The sequence below is a fragment of the Tinamus guttatus genome, unplaced genomic scaffold (genome assembly GCF_059628265.1).
Source record: "Tinamus guttatus ecotype Peru unplaced genomic scaffold, ASM5962826v1 Tinamus_guttatus_pri_ptg000371l, whole genome shotgun sequence".
In the NCBI taxonomy this organism is placed as follows: Eukaryota; Metazoa; Chordata; class Aves; order Tinamiformes; family Tinamidae; genus Tinamus; species Tinamus guttatus.
The window spans coordinates 348,444-363,806 of record NW_028288905.1 but is presented as its reverse complement, the minus strand read 5'-3'; the positions used below and the strand labels follow the sequence as shown (position 1 = coordinate 363,806).

Sequence of the window (15,363 nt, the reverse complement as noted above, 5' to 3'; positions counted from 1 at the left end):
AGCATGACGGGACGGGGAGGAGGGCAGGCACCCACCCCGTCATGTTCCGGCCAGGAGGATCGCTACCACCAGCGCCCCGCGGCCACAGCTCCCCTCCACCACCAGACCCGGGCAAGAGGCGGGGAGGCCGCAACCGCCGCCCACCCCGGGACGCGGGACGCGGCCCAACGGCCGAGCGGGGGAGGCGGCTCCAGGCTTTCCCGCCCCTTGGGCGGCCTCGGCGAAGCAGCCAATCAGCGCCCAGCGAGCGGTCACGCTGGCCAATGAGCGCGCCCTCTCGCATAAAGCGCGTCCCGGCGCCGCCACGTGGGCTGATCGTTGGCTGCGGCGTCGCCATGTCAGACTGGGAGGCGAGCGGCGACGAGGAGGGCGGCGCGGAGCCGCCGCCATCTCCTGCGCCTGACGCCTCGCCGCGGTGGTGGTCGCCTGCGGCCCCTTCGCGGAGCCACGTCTCAGCGGAGGGCAGCAGAGGGCGGCGGGACCGCGAGAGGCAGCGCGAGGCGGGGGAGGAGTGGGAGCCTCGAGGCGCGGGAGGCTCCCGGGGCTCGGGGGAGGCGGCAGGGCAATGGGTGCCCCGCGCTGCCCACCGCCCTCGGGATGCGCCTGTGCCGCTCTGCCTGTGCCTCGACAGTGCCCTGGTCGGGGCTCTCATAGGTAATAACACCCGTCCTGCTACTGTCTCCTTGTTGGCAGCCAGTGTGCTGACACCCCACTAGTTCCATGACAGAAGGCAGCTCTCGAGTTGATTTTGCTGCTCTGCCTCTTCATCTAACATCCTTTTTCCCCATCCCTCCCCACCTTTTTCTCCCCTCCATCTTCTGCCTCCTTTGCAACTTGCTGAAACACCTGCCTGTCTCTTTCTAAGGATACACTCTCTCCTGTGGAGGCCTTACTACTTTGGTTGACACAGAAAACAATCTGGATTTGCACTGTCTTGTTTTTTGTTGTTTTGGCCTAAAGATTTATAATACCTGTATCTTTATAACAGGTCGGGGTGGAGCTAAAATAAGAGAACTTGAGGAGTCTTCAGGTGCTAAGATACAGGTACTGTATGCACTGTGGCTCCTTCAGGCCGAGGCTCTCAGGAAGACAGCCTTGGCTCTGCTTCTGTGAACCAGAGCAACTCATTCTCCTTTAATAATTCTGGTCTTTTGTAAGAATAGCCATAAAGGAGGAGGGGATTGCCATCTTCTCCTGGGGTATGTGTTTTAATTTTTTTTTTTTTTTTTGGAAAGAGAATTAGAGATCCTTTCCTAGAAAGGAAGTTCAAATCTAGGAAAAAATATAGTGCGTATTCTAATATAGTGCTTGTCTTTACAGTACAGAAAAAGTTAATGAGGTTTTATAAACATAGGTTACAAAGGGAACCTCTGAAGCAGAAGTAAAGATTTTTGGCAGCATTGCAGTGCAAAGCAAAGCCAAGATGTTGATTGAAGATACTATATCAAGACTTGGACAAAACTACACTAGAGGTGGGACTGAAAAAGGTAACAAGTACTTTTTAAAAAAAAAAAAAAAATCCCTTCTGTGTATTTGATGCTTTTGCAGAAGTGTTCTGTGTTTTACTAAAATGTCTTGCCTCTCTTTTGTGGCAATACAACCCCTTCTAAATCAAAGAAATATCTAAATAGCTTCTCCTGTCGCCCATGAACACACTTGACGGTTGTTTTTGCCCCATGCTTCTGTTTTTTTTTCTAGTCATAATTAACTATGTTCCCGTTTATTATCTTCGATGTAAAATCTGTTTTTCTGAAGAAATGCTAGCCTGATCAAAAGGTCATAGAGCACAATTAAATTGAGATTTTTTTTTGATTGCACTTTAAAAATAAACCTTGCTGTTACAATTGATAAATAAAACTTTGTCTGCTTATCATAGGCTCTGGTTCAGTTCACCCCTCCTCCATCCATTCCCCCTGCCCCCCAAAAACCTGCTGCATAACAAACCTTCTTTGTAGCTGAAGGAACAGGATTTCAGACCCTGTTGCTTGCTTGCTTTAAGCAACTATTGAAATGCTTTTCTTTCTCATCAGAAATGGATTTGACATCTTTACTGATATACTTTTTTCTTAAGCCTTACTCTGAAACTATTTAAATGCTTCACGTTTCTCAAAAAAAAAAAAAAGAATAAGAAGTCTTATTTTCTGTAACTTTTGTTTAGTATTAAAAGTGCTTTGTTTCTGTGGGTTTTTCTCATACGTCAACAGATTCCATCAAACAGCAGCACTTTGGTAGTACTTCTGCAGAAAAACACTTGGATCTTACCAAGTCAGAAGACATCCCACAGAAATCTGTGATTAACTGGGCCTCCATTCGAGAAAATAAAGCTAGATATGAAGCTATGAAGTGGGCAGGTTAGTTGTTAAAAATTAGATTGTACATTGTTACTCTTAAATGGGATGAAGCTGTTGAATGTGTAAACATTTTTAAATCTTGTTCTGAGAGGATTTTTTTGCATGTGAATCATGTAGAAACAGTGAAGTGACCCACTTCAGCATTTCTCAGAGTGATCATGGGTCATTGTGTGGAGACTTAAATGTAGTCCTGAGACTGTATTTCAAAGTTTGTTATTGAAAGGGCTACAGTTTAATTTTTGCTGTTGCCACAAATATGAGAATTGTTAAATGCAACACAATAAAATATTTTAGAATTTGGAATGTAGGCAAATACTTGTTTCACATGTGCTCAAGAGTGTCTGAGCCTTTATCTTTTATATGAATGCAACAATAGTCTCCCAGTGCTTTTTGACTTCTTTTCCAGTACAGGACCCAATCTGCTTTGGTTTAGCAACCTTGACTTTGCAGTGTTTCTTACTGACTCAGCTTGCTTTTTTTCTAATTGTTTAAGACTTGCCTCCAATTGAGAAAAACTTTTATAAAGAGTCACCCAGGACTGCATCTATGACAAAAGAAGAAGTGGAACTGTGGCGGTAAGATCATTTTGTCAAGCAGATGATTCCCAAGAAAGATTTTTTTTTTTTCCTAGCCTAATCGCTCAAAGTAAGAAAATGTGGAGAGGAATTTTCAGAGCAGAAGAGGGCTAGAGTAAAGATAAACCACTGGTGTGTATTTATATCCCCTATTTGTCGGGAGAGGATGACCCAAAAATCCCACTATAGCTCGTCTTGCTTATTGATTGTCTTGCTTTTGTTCTAAACTATTGTTTGTATTTGCTAGAGCATCCAGAGAGCTACTCTGGAAATGTTTTAGGAAGACTTCAGTCAGAATATTGATTTCTGACAGTGCAGTCCAAAGCCATTCTTACGAGTTTACAGATTGCCTTTGAATAGAAAAAATAATAATAATAATAGTTCTGTAATGTATGGTAATTGAAGTCTGATATGACAGTGGTATGTGCAACTGTAGTCATTCCTTAAAATTTTAAGGAGGAAATAATAAGCAATACAGGAGAAGCTTTTTTGTAATAAGGTTTTCTGGAAGTTAGAAGTGTAGTTATAACTCTAATCCAGGAGTCCGAATTTGTTGTGCTGGAAGTTTTTTTTTAAAAAAAAAAAATCAGAAAAACCTTCTGAGTATTAGTTTCACGTTTTCAGATTCAGTGCTTTTAAAGCTTTTATACTGCTCTAATTCTACACAGGAAAGAAAATAATAATATAATTTGCAAAGACTTGAAAGAAGGTGAAAAGCGCTGCATTCCCAATCCTGTTTGTAAATTTGAAGATGCGTTTGAGCATTATCCTGATGTTATGACTAATATCAGAAAAGTGGGTTTTCAGAAACCTACGCCAATTCAGGTATTTCTTTAATTCTGGTGGAAGTTTAATTGAAATGAGGCATGTTTTTAAAGTGTCCCTTGCTCTGTGTTAGTCCCAGGCGTGGCCCATCATACTGCAGGGAATGGATCTTATTGGCATAGCGCAGACGGGCACCGGGAAGACATTAGCTTACTTAATGCCTGGATTCATTCATTTGGATTCCCAGCCAATGTAAGGACTGTTTGTATCTCTGAGCTGCTTAGTTGCGCATGCTTTTGTTTTGTCCTCTCTCCCCTCCCACTTATCCAGTGATGACTTCCTACTAAAAAAGATAGCAAAGAATAAACTGAAGGGGGGAAGAAAAAAAAAAACTGGGGGAACACTATATATGTTACAGAAACCATGAGCTTTATTGAGTTTTAGCAATGGGAGCTGAGAAGCGCTAATATATGTATGTGTGTATATGTATATATGCACACTCACACATTTTTTTTTAAGTGATATCAAATGTCAGACTTTGTGTATTCTCATGTAGCCACGTTATAATGGTGCTCTGTTGCAGACCTCGAGATCAGCGTGGGGGGCCAGGGATGTTAGTCCTTGCTCCTACTCGAGAACTGGCGCTTCAGGTTGAGGCAGAGTGTTCGAAGTACACATACAAAGGAATTAAAAGGTAATCTTCCCTCTCACTTGTTTGTTAAATAATATTTTTCTACCACTTGGGCTTTGTTAAATCTACTAATATAAATACCTTTGCTAAGGGAGGGGAAAGGTGCTTAATGTACAGTTTGTACTTTTTTTGGTTTTATTTATTTTGAAGGCTGAGAAGAGGCCTTGTATTCTGTTTGAATTGCATGGGAGAAGTTAACCTGAGCTGCGAGGTGGTATGTGCACTGTGCCACATTTGAGGGGAAAAGGGGCTCAGGTGGATTATTCTTGTTCCTACCCAGAGAGAGAGAATTTAATAAGAGCAGAAATTTTAGAAGAAACTCTTCTGCATTCTTAGGACAATATGTCTTTGGATATAATAATTAAGGTGTTAGTGTTTTTTTAATGTTTTTGGCTTTTTGTTTATCAGGATGTAGTCTTTGGTAGGGTCTAATTTTGTGAGTGTTTGCATTCTTCATGCAGGCTGCTTTAGCCTTCTGTCAGGTCACTTCCTCCAGAATAAGGCCATGTTAACAGGCTGGCTTGTGGAATTAGTTCATGTTTTGTTCCCTCTGAGCAATCTGTTCTAGCTAAAACACCTTCATGAGGAAAGTCTGTATCTCGTACATGCTTGGAGTTTTCAATGTTGGCACTTTGTTGCCTTTTCTTCTAGCGCGGATGTCTGAGAAGAGTCTGACTGTCTTCTCTACAGCCTGTGCTAGGTAGCAGTAGGCAGTGGTGAGGTCTCCTGTGAGCCTTCTTGTCTTCAGGCTGAACAAGTCGAGTTTCTCACTCCATCATGTGCTCCAGCTCCTTGTGCATCTTGGCAGCCATCTGCTGGACTTGCTGCAGACTGACACTGCTTTTATTGCAATTGCACAGAGTAAACTGCAATGAAAAAAGGAAAAACTGGATGTGCTGCTCTTGAGGGGTGGCTCACAAGTGGCAAAGTTCACTCCTGTTGATCTGCTAGCTACACTGTTTTGATGCCTTCCCAGTTTGGTGTCATTCACAAAGCTACTGAGAGTACACTGTGTCCCTTGTGCGGATCTTCATTAATGCTATTGAACGGACATTATTGTGTTCTAAAACTTCCTTTGAGAACCCCTGGCAATCTTGGATAATGTTCAGAATTAATTTACTAGTCATCAAATGATACAATGTGTTTGCTTCCCTCCCCAAAATACTTGATAGTTCTACAAAAAGTGCTAAGTTTTTCTGTAGGCCTAAGATCTTTTGAGTGTATAGGTTGGTTAAATGGGCAGGGGGGGAAGAGGGAAGACATTTGAAGGTAATATTCAGAAAATCATGCATCCTGTTCTGGGGCTCTTCTGTTTGGTTTGAATATTTTAAGAACAGTTGAAAGTATGCTTGTAGCTTAATAGCTATTTTTCCTTCCTTGCATGTTTCCTTTCACTGCAGCTTCAGTAGAGAGCTATTGCTGCCCAAAGCGGGGGAAATTGTTCAATGTTAAACTATTGTTTATCATGACTTTAGCAATTACACCTACACTGTATTTCTGCCTTAAAAGGTATAATCTGGTATTACCCAAAGTGAAGCAATGTGGTGGTGTTATTTGAGAAAGACTGTCTTTACTTGAATCTTAACACTATACTCTGGAAAATGTTTTATTTTTTCAGCATTTGCATATATGGTGGTGGGGACCGAAAAGGACAGATAAACCTGGTTACCAAGGGTGTGGATGTTGTTATTGCTACCCCTGGCAGACTGAATGATCTTCAAATGAACAGCTTCATAAATCTGAAGAGCATAACTTATTTGGCAAGTAGCTGATATGGAATGAAAGTACTGCATGAGTTGGGAAATAGTTGATATAGTCTTATCTCAAACTTTACTTTAGCTTTCTTTTAAACTTTGTCTCAATTACACTGTATCTTAAGGCTAACATTGGATTTGAAGGGTTGAACATTAGATTATGATAGGATTCATTCCTGTCATAATCACGCTGCACACAGGAAAAATACTTCTTGCAGGAAAAAAGGCACTTTAAAGATCATAAATTTGTATTCCATAGTAGTATTTTTTGTGATGTCAAACTTAAGTTATGCAATGGGTCCTATTTCCCTTTTCTTTTAAAGATTACTAAGTTCTTGTACAATAAGAACCAGAGTCCTTGTACTAGTCCTTTCAGAGTAAGGAGCAGCTACAGCTCTTGTAGCTGTTTTTAAGAGATTCATCCTCTGGTGAGAAAACTCTTTGCCTGTTTTATGGACATTGCTAATTATAATTAAATATACAAGGTGACCTGAGAGCATGAGGAAATCTGCCATCCTATTTGACAGAAATGACGTTGATCACTGTTGTGACTTGTCTGGATTTTTAGTAACTCGCTTACTGCAGGCAGGCTTCTCTTCCTCGTAATTTTAGAAGAAACACTGGTTATTCCTGTCACAAATGAGTTTTTACTTGTTTAGAATGGCCATACAGTTTAGCGGGGAGAATTTAAGCCAGTACCTGCTGATGAATGTTTTGGAGAAAATAATGCTGATATCTGGCTTACATCTGCAACAGACTTAAGATATGTGTTTAACTCTCTATTTAAAACTGTGAAGCTTCAACCTTGTTGTTTTACTAGGATGTGGGTAGTTCAATGAAGCTTCCATATATTCTTTGAAAACAGAGAGTGAAGCCAGAAAACAATTTTAGTCTTCTGAATCTCCTGAGGATGGATTTGTTGTTCCAGAAAATTCCAGAGGATCTATATGAAAAGCGTTCTGTGTAGAATAATGCACCAAAAAGAAAGAAACTACAAAGCAAAGGCAATAATTGTCATGCAAGTCTAACATTTCCACATAAGTAAGTGGGAAATGTTAGTGTCTAAAATGCATGATCATACAACTGTTGATTAAACTCTGAAAGCTAAGAGAGAAAAATTGTTCCTGGGTAGCAGCCACAGAGTAGGAGACTGAAACCCTTGTATGTTAGAGGAAGGATGGGGCCTGAGTGGTTGTGTTCAGAGTTCACCAATACTCTCTTGCAATTTTATCCCCACAGAGAAAGGGGAGGAGAGGCAGATTTTTCTCTTCATAATTCAGTTAACAGAAAAGTATTGAATGGGTCATACCATTCTTGAATTGATCAAAAATTGCTGTCATTGCGAGTGGGCCCAAAGGGCTTTAAATTTTAAAGAAGTGCTAAAAATCAACTCGTATGTTGTGAGTTTGTTGTCTTCAACTTTCCACTCTTTACCAGAGATGATCATGTAGCAAGTGCTAGCAGTATTGTTCACATGCACTTGACCATGTGTGTGCCTTTGTGGCAATACTGGTATCAGTCAATTTTTACTTATAACCTGCCAGATACCAAAGGTACCATTTTAATTTGCATGTAGGTTTTGTGCACATCTTGTGTGTGTGTGTGTATGTGTGTGAGAGAGATAGGGAAGCAACCAATTTGAAGTGAAAAAAGAAAAGTGGAAGCACTCCATGCTGTTTCCTCATCAGTGATGGTAGATATTCTTAAAGACTGTGGGCTTTCTTGTGATGCCTGCTCCCCTATATAGAGGGGATTGAAGAGATGAAAGGAAAAGTTGAACAGCTTTAGTATAAGCTATAGAGTGGATTCTGAAATTAAAATCATTGCTTAAGATGGTCTGCTATGTCTTGCTGAAACTCTCTTCTAAGGAAATTGGGTGCTTATCCTATTCTAAGCAGGTTTTAGATGAAGCTGACAGAATGTTGGATATGGGATTTGAACCTCAGATAATGAAGATCCTAATAGATGTGCGGCCAGACAGACAAACTGTCATGACAAGGTATTTAATCATAGTAGTGCTCAGTGCTTGAACTAGTTACACTTGTTTTGAGGTTATCAGTCCCTAATAAAGGTTTTGCAAGCCTAAATGACATCAATATCCCTTTTTTTCCTATCCTGCCTAGCCAGACTGTTTGTTTGCTTTTGTTTTTGACAAGATGATTTACTCTTCCACCTTTTGAGGGTTTATGTGCAGTTAGACAAGCATCTGTGTTCCTTCAAAAGAGGTGTGTTGGGAGTGCTGAGATTTACTGTATTGATATGAAAGGCCAACTTCTGTTTTTTCTGGTTTTGCACCTAGATGTGAACATTTAATCAAAAGCTTGGATACTACCTGTGCTAGTCTGCTACTGTACTTCCTCTGAAATTACACAATTTTCAGGAAGTAGAAATGTCCAATTTTTTTAGAACCATACTTAGAAGATGCTTATTAAACTCACTGTTTGGCTTCATTACATTCTGTAATTTCTGCCTAACTTTTCGAGTTTAAAGTATGATTACCTTGAAAGGAAGAGGATTGTTAACTATTAGCTTGCTAGGACAATTTCTAAAGGTTATGGAAGTTGGGCTACTTTTACTGAATATTCGAGTGCCTCTCTTGTGCAAGAAGGAAGAAAGAAAGAAGAATGTGATTAATATATTAGAGAATAATTTTGTGCTCTTTGCTTGTTGTTTTCCTGTTCACTTCCCATTAGTGCTACTTGGCCTGATGGTGTTCGTCGCCTAGCAAAATCCTATTTGAAAAATCCTATGATTGTCTATGTTGGCACTCTTGATTTAACAGTAAGTTGCACTCCTTTTTTTTCTTCTAGAAGAACCTGCAGATAAATCAGAAATTTTATTGTAACTATATATAAAGTCAATGCTTGTGACTAAAATCATTATCAACTTCCAGCAAACCGTCAGTCTTTCTAAACTTTTATTGAAGCTTTTAACAAGCTTAAAAAGAGATTGGAGAAGAAATTTATTCTAATGTGTTTGTATTGAGAAGTCGTAGACTTCAGGAGAAGACGAATGACGAGCAGTTGCATCAACCAAATCTAGAAGTTGACTGAATGTCATGCTCCTATAAGCATGTTCCTGCAGTTTCAGTAATAAAGCCTTGAGCCAAGTCTGTATAATGGCCAGATACTTGCTTATAATATTGTCAGTAACTTTTATTTTGAAATTGCTTTGTAATTCACTTGATTCAGATTTTAATTCAGATAAAAAAAATTTACAGATCAACTACATATTCTGAGTAAGATAACACAAGACAACAGAAGTTTTATTTTGGAAAAGTGTTTATTCTGAAGCATACTAGATTTAGTTCTTAATTGATACTGATCATCTTATCAGTTACTTCAAACTGAAGTGTTTTGTATCTCCAATAATAGTATTTGATAGAATAATATTGTTGAAATAGCAAACTACAATGTTAGGAGGTGGATCATGAAGGGCAAACAAATCAATCATATATTTTTTTAAGTGTCGAGTAGCTCGCTTGCAGGGGAACAAAGATGAGAGATCACTTCTATCCAACATCCAACAAAAAAAAATGCCTCTGCTGTTCAGCTTTGTATTTAGAGGTTTATAGGAGAAGCATTTGTGATATCAGTTAATGTTGAAATATCTATGCTGTGTGGTGATTTTAATTAAATAATCTAACTTCAAACCTTAACACTCTTGAGCTTTCCAATGTGGAGAAGGAAGTACTGGACCAATTTCTCAACTCTTGCCATAAGTTGTGGTTTGTGATGCAATGTCAGGAGAATGTCTAGACTACCCAGAAAAAAATTTAAAACTACTTTTCAGTAGTATTCAGAATCTGTTTCATTTCCCCTCATAAATCTGTGGGTCTGTCTGTGATTGGCATACTGCTTAAGGACAAATTATACTACTCCCCTAAGGCAACCAGAAAACAACAAATCTTTGCTTTTAATTCCAATGCATCTTCTAGTTTTTATATTAGTTTAATACTTACTAATTCTATAATTTGGGAAATAACAGAAAAACATAATTCAAATCTATTTCTGTGTAACATGTCTTATGTTTGACAGGCTGTAAACACGGTAGAACAGAGAGTAGTTGTTATACCGGAAGAAGAGAAGAGAGCTTTCACACGGTACTTCATTGACTCCATGAAGCCGAAGGATAAGGTCATCATTTTTGTGGGAAAGAAACTTACGTATGTAATCACTTCTGTGTTTTTTTTTTTTCTTCTCCCTCTGCCAGAAATATTCAATAGTTTCTTACATCCAGATAATTGAGATACAACCTTTTAGCAGTGTGTTGCTGGTAGTACTCTTGGCTGTGGTGTCATTACCCTTCCTACTAGCCCCTCATCTCCAAATCATTGCTTGCCTGGTTTTTCATATAGTTTTTAATTTCAGAGCTAATAGTAATAATGGTGAGAAATCTTAATTTCGCATAATTGAAGTGGATGTTAATGTTCTTAAGAATATATTAATCTAACTTAGTCTTCACTTGCACACAAAACTGGTGTGTACAAGACTTTGTCTATCATTGTACCATACCTGAGCCTTTCGGGTGCTATGGCAAACAACATAAGTAATGGATTCTTTCGTTTCCCCTTTGGATGCAAGAAAGTGAAACTAACTTTGTAGTGTGACAATTTTTAGCTACTTGAATGTTTGAAAATAATTATGTAATATGTTGCATGTAACTTTTTTTTTCCCCTAATTTGTGGGTGTAGGGTAGAGGCAGACATGAGCTGCCCTTTAAGGGATATTCTGGTTATTTTTCCTTTAAATGGATCTGAACTGTTTTCTGAACATTCTTCTTGAGCAGTCAGTGTGAGGAGCTTCTGACTCCTAATCAGACCTTTCAGGTGATAACTTTGCTGTCTGTAGCACATAACTTAATCTTGACATCTGCCTGGAAGGGCTTCAGGCTTCTGTCTGGAAACACAACATGTGAGGCTGCTTTGGCAAATTCAGAAACGCTGTTCTGATAAATACTGCTGTAAAACAAGAAAGCTTTCCTTTCTTCTATCCTCAGAGTGCACTTCAGATCTGTTCTACCTTATTTACTCCCCCTTTCTTTGTATACACAAGGTGCATGATACCTGGTGTGGCCTTCTTGGCTACTCTGTTAGAGTGCTTTCTGAGTTGATATTTTTTTGCAGCACGGCTGGCTCTGCTTTGTGGATTCAGTGTCCTCATTGAAGAGCTCTCTTGTTGAGATAGGAAGACAAGAGCTTGAAAAAAATAATTTGTTTTGCATTTTCTGTGCTTTCTTCCATGCCGTTAGAATAAGTATCAGCTGGCCTTAGTAGGATTTTGCACCATCTTAGACACGCACTTAGCTATTGGCAGTGCTCTGTTACCTTTGCATGTTTACTTCATCTTAGAGCTGATGACTTAGCAAGTGACTTTGGTCTCCAAGGAATTCCAGTTCAGTCACTTCATGGAAACAGGGAGCAGTGTGATCGTGAACAGGCTTTAGATGACTTTAAGAAAGGTAGGTTGGTACCTAAATACTGCTTTGAGTCCAGGTGTTTAAAGCCTGTTCTGTGCAACTGGATATCTATTTATAAGTGTATTGATTCCTTAGTGCACTAGAAAAGAAAATGTTAAATGTATGGGTATGAAGCCCCGAATGATAAATCCGGGCTTTGACAAACACAAACCGCAAACAAAGAATTTGCTTTTTGTTCAATGAATATTGGAATGTATTGGAATGCACAATAAGTCTTAGAATTGCCAAGAGCTATATTATTTAAGGCCTATTTGAATTCTTTGAAGGGCAGCCAACATGGTGCTACTTTACACATCTGCAAACACTGGTGTTAGATGACACTGCTTGCAGTGCAACAGTTCCGTTCAATTATGCTGGGAGGATTTAACATTGGATCATATAATCCCAAAGTACATAAAGACAGCCCTGTGATAAGAATGCCAGATGAGGAAATAGTTGTTGAAGTTTCTGTTCTCTTTGTAGACACTTCATATCAGGAGGGTACATTGCTTGATTCTGCACCTTGTTGTTCCACCTATGAAATAAAATGATGATAAAATGACAATACGAGTACTTATCTGCCGCTTAGTAGCTGAAGTCCAATCATTGTGGGACACACTTAAAAGGAAATATGTTAGTTATTGAGGATAGGTTTATTATACACTAGCAAGTCAACAAGCTAGAATAGATCTTCGGTGTATGCCATAAATTCCTGCTGTGTGGTTTTTGTCATATTTTTTTAGGCAAGGTCAAAATACTGATTGCTACTGACTTAGCCTCCCGAGGTCTTGATGTGCATGACATTACTCATGTTTTTAACTTTGACTTCCCTCGAAACATTGAAGAATATGTCCATAGAGTAGGTCGTACTGGGCGAGCAGGGTAAGTATTTTCAAAAGCAATATTTGCAGTTGATGAATACCAGCGTTTTATGTAATGTTGGTGGGTTTTGCATCAAATGCTAGAGCTAAGGTGATGCGGAAGGGAGGAGTGATGCTGCCAGCGGGTACCAGAGCCTTCCTCGGATCATAATGCACTGCTTTGTGTTTGGAAATTGGCCAACTGTTATATTGAAAGCAAATGAGCTTTCCATTTTTGGGGGGTTTTGATTTTTTTTTTTTTTTTTGAATTCCCTTGTGGGATGGAATGTTTGAAAAATGTTTTAACAGTAGGAAGTATTGTAACTGCTCAACTACTTCATTTCCCAATCGGTTCCATGGTAAAATAATTAAGTTCAGAGTTTTCTGCCTATAATGATGGTATAGCTTGCTGTTAGGGAGAAGGAATGCTGCTTGCCCAACCTGGAACACTTTTTTCTTATTCCTCTTTTATTTGAGATATTAATGCATGACTCTGCATACTTGTGTATAGATTTGTTGTGTAAAATTCTAAAGTGTTTGTTCTTTTGCTGTATTTTGGCTGAACTGCCTTATTCTGACCTTCACAAAAACAAAAAGTTGTATTCTGTCATGTGCATAGCAAGTATTCCAACCAGCTTTATCTAAAACGGCAGAAACGCTGCCTGTAGTCCAGTTACTAACTGAATTATTTGTTGGTAGGAAAAGCCTAACAGTGTAGTTACCTTCTCTTGTGAAGATAGGCGTTTTTGTTCCTTGTTTTAGGCGTACTGGGGAGGCAGTAACACTTGTCACTAAGAATGATTGGAGAGTTGCATCCGAGCTGATAGACATTCTGGAAAGAGCAAACCAAGTAAGAGACTGGCTAAGTCTTAGCCTGATTGTGCTTTGCCCTCTGAACCAGGTTGTGAACATGAGAGCCTGCTTATGTTACACGCATGGAAAGTGTCTCAGCAAAAAAGATCACTAAATGCCTCTGTCCTGAATACCCTTAGCTTGGAACTTTTTGCTGTTGTATCTTACCTTAATACAAATGAGTCCAAGAAAGGAATCTCCAAGGTTAATCAAAACATCCTTCCCCACCACCACAAAAAATCTTAGCCTGTGCATGTATGTGGATGTGCACACGTGCATCCTGCAGGGGAATTATATGATCTGATTTATTCCTTAGGATGTAACTCGACACTTATTTCACTCTGAATGCTTGTACTGTGTACCAGAAGGTCTCTAGAAAAGCAAATTTGCAAAGTGACAGGGACCAGATGAGTAACAAGATCTAGTTTAGGAATACTCTAGTCAGTTATGCTTTTGTAGCAGAGGTGTGAAGCAGAGGTGTGAAGCAGATGTCTAAAAGCTTACAGAATTGTGTAAAACTGACTCTTTCTCATGCTGTTTTATTGCCAGGCAGTTCCTAGTGAGCTTATTTCAATGGCAGAAAGATACAAACAATTTCAGCTAAAAAAAGAAATTGAAAGAGATATTAGAAGACCTCAGAGACGGCATCCAAAAGAATTGTAATCACCTTGAAGTTACTGAAACAAATTAAGTGTAAGTGATTATAGGTTGTGTAGCACCTATGGACTTGAGTTTTGTACATGTCATATTTAAATAATCCATGCACCTACACTACTTTATAAAATCGGCCCTTTATTATTTTTAGCAACAAAGCTAGCTTTGTGTCCAGGTGTTATTTTTGAGTTCAGGAAAAGTTTACTTCAGTACCATTTCCTTCATGCATGTAACTTAGTCATTTTAACAGCAAAAACTCTTTTCTTTTTAAAATTTATTGCATTATTAGCATATGAGAGTGTAAAAGATACTTTTTTGTTACTATTATTTTCAGAATGCTGGATTAGTGAATGGAAGCGACGCTTGTCAGTGCAGTTTCGAGATACTGTACGTACTTCTCCCCTAATGCCAGAGGCATGCAGGAGTATTTCTGATGTTAAGTTATAGTTACTTGACAGCTGCTTTGTTTGCAGTCACCAATGTTGCTGTGAAACAAGTATTTGATATTTTAAAACTAATGTTGAAAGATATTTTTGTCAATACTTGTGTCTCAGACTTTTTTTTCGCGAAGTCTGCATCTCCTTTCGTCAGAGAAGAATTGTAAGAGGCCTTTGTTCCATGGCCAGGTGGAAAAGAAAAGTAACTTCCACTTTTGTGCTCAGGGATGTTTGTTTTGGCTTAGGGTGGGGAGGAGCAGGGAAGTCATTTACCAGAATGATATTAAGAAAGTCATAAGAGCAGCTTAGAGGAGAGGAGAGGAAAAAAAAAAAAGAAAAGAAGCTTTATTTGACTCCAAGAAACCTTGCAATTGGGTGTCAGGCTCTCTCAAGCAGACCAATAATGGTAACAGAATTTCCCTTTTACTCCCTTAGAAGGAAAGGGGCCATTTCTGTGCAAGTGATGCTGCTCTCAACTTGTGTTTACTTGTGTGCACTGTCAGTAAATGGAAAACTGATAAAATCTGATGAATGAGAATATTTTAATAATACAGTTCTCTGAAGTTTCTTCTGATTTTTTAATAATTGATGTAAAATATGTACATTAAGATGACAGATATTTTGCCTTCAAAAAATAGGCTTAAAATAAAGACTTCCATGTCCTCTTCCTTAAGAAAAGCCAAAGAAGTTTTTTACAGCACAGCATTTCTCAAATGATAGATATTTATAAACTGCAAAATCATGAAAGTGGGAAATGTCAATTCTTTTTTTCCCCTAATGCTCTTCACTGTAAGAACCAAGTTGAATTCTCTCTGGGCAGGATAATGAAGAGCTGTTTAAACTATAGCCATCAATGCCATTCAGACAAAGCAAGATGAGCTAAACTGTATTGTGCCTGAGCTCTGCTCTTGCAGTGTAGTAGAATTTTGAGTTTTGTAAGTTAAGATGAACAAAAATCTTGAGAATT

At 39.0% G+C, this 15,363-nt stretch overlaps 1 protein-coding gene across 1 annotated transcript; it reads left to right on the top strand.

Annotated features, from left to right (window-relative positions):
• Positions 1–335: 335 nt before the first annotated feature.
• On the top strand, positions 336–13,968 carry LOC104565336 (putative ATP-dependent RNA helicase DDX43). The gene is made up of 16 exons (XM_088530401.1): positions 336–654; positions 989–1,044; positions 1,355–1,487; positions 2,205–2,351; positions 2,845–2,926; positions 3,595–3,751; positions 3,825–3,943; positions 4,275–4,385; positions 6,001–6,142; positions 8,035–8,135; positions 8,830–8,917; positions 10,174–10,301; positions 11,487–11,596; positions 12,337–12,475; positions 13,216–13,303; positions 13,855–13,968. Exons 1-16 carry the CDS (start codon positions 336–338, stop codon positions 13,966–13,968), a joined length of 2,034 nt encoding a protein of 677 aa, XP_088386527.1.
• Positions 13,969–15,363: the final 1,395 nt, after the last annotated feature.

What these genes read in the sequence shown, in the direction of transcription:
- LOC104565336 (XM_088530401.1), top strand. Translation starts at nt 336, where the DNA reads ATGTCAGACTGGGAGGCGAGCGGCGACGAGGAGGGCGGCGCGGAGCCG. An exon ending in TAGAGGTGGGACTGAAAAAG is followed by an intron (nt 1,488 to 2,204) that starts GTAACAAGTACT and finishes ATACGTCAACAG; the next exon opens with ATTCCATCAAACAGCAGCAC. An exon ending in TTTGTGGGAAAGAAACTTAC is followed by an intron (nt 10,302 to 11,486) that starts GTATGTAATCAC and finishes ACTTCATCTTAG; the next exon opens with AGCTGATGACTTAGCAAGTG.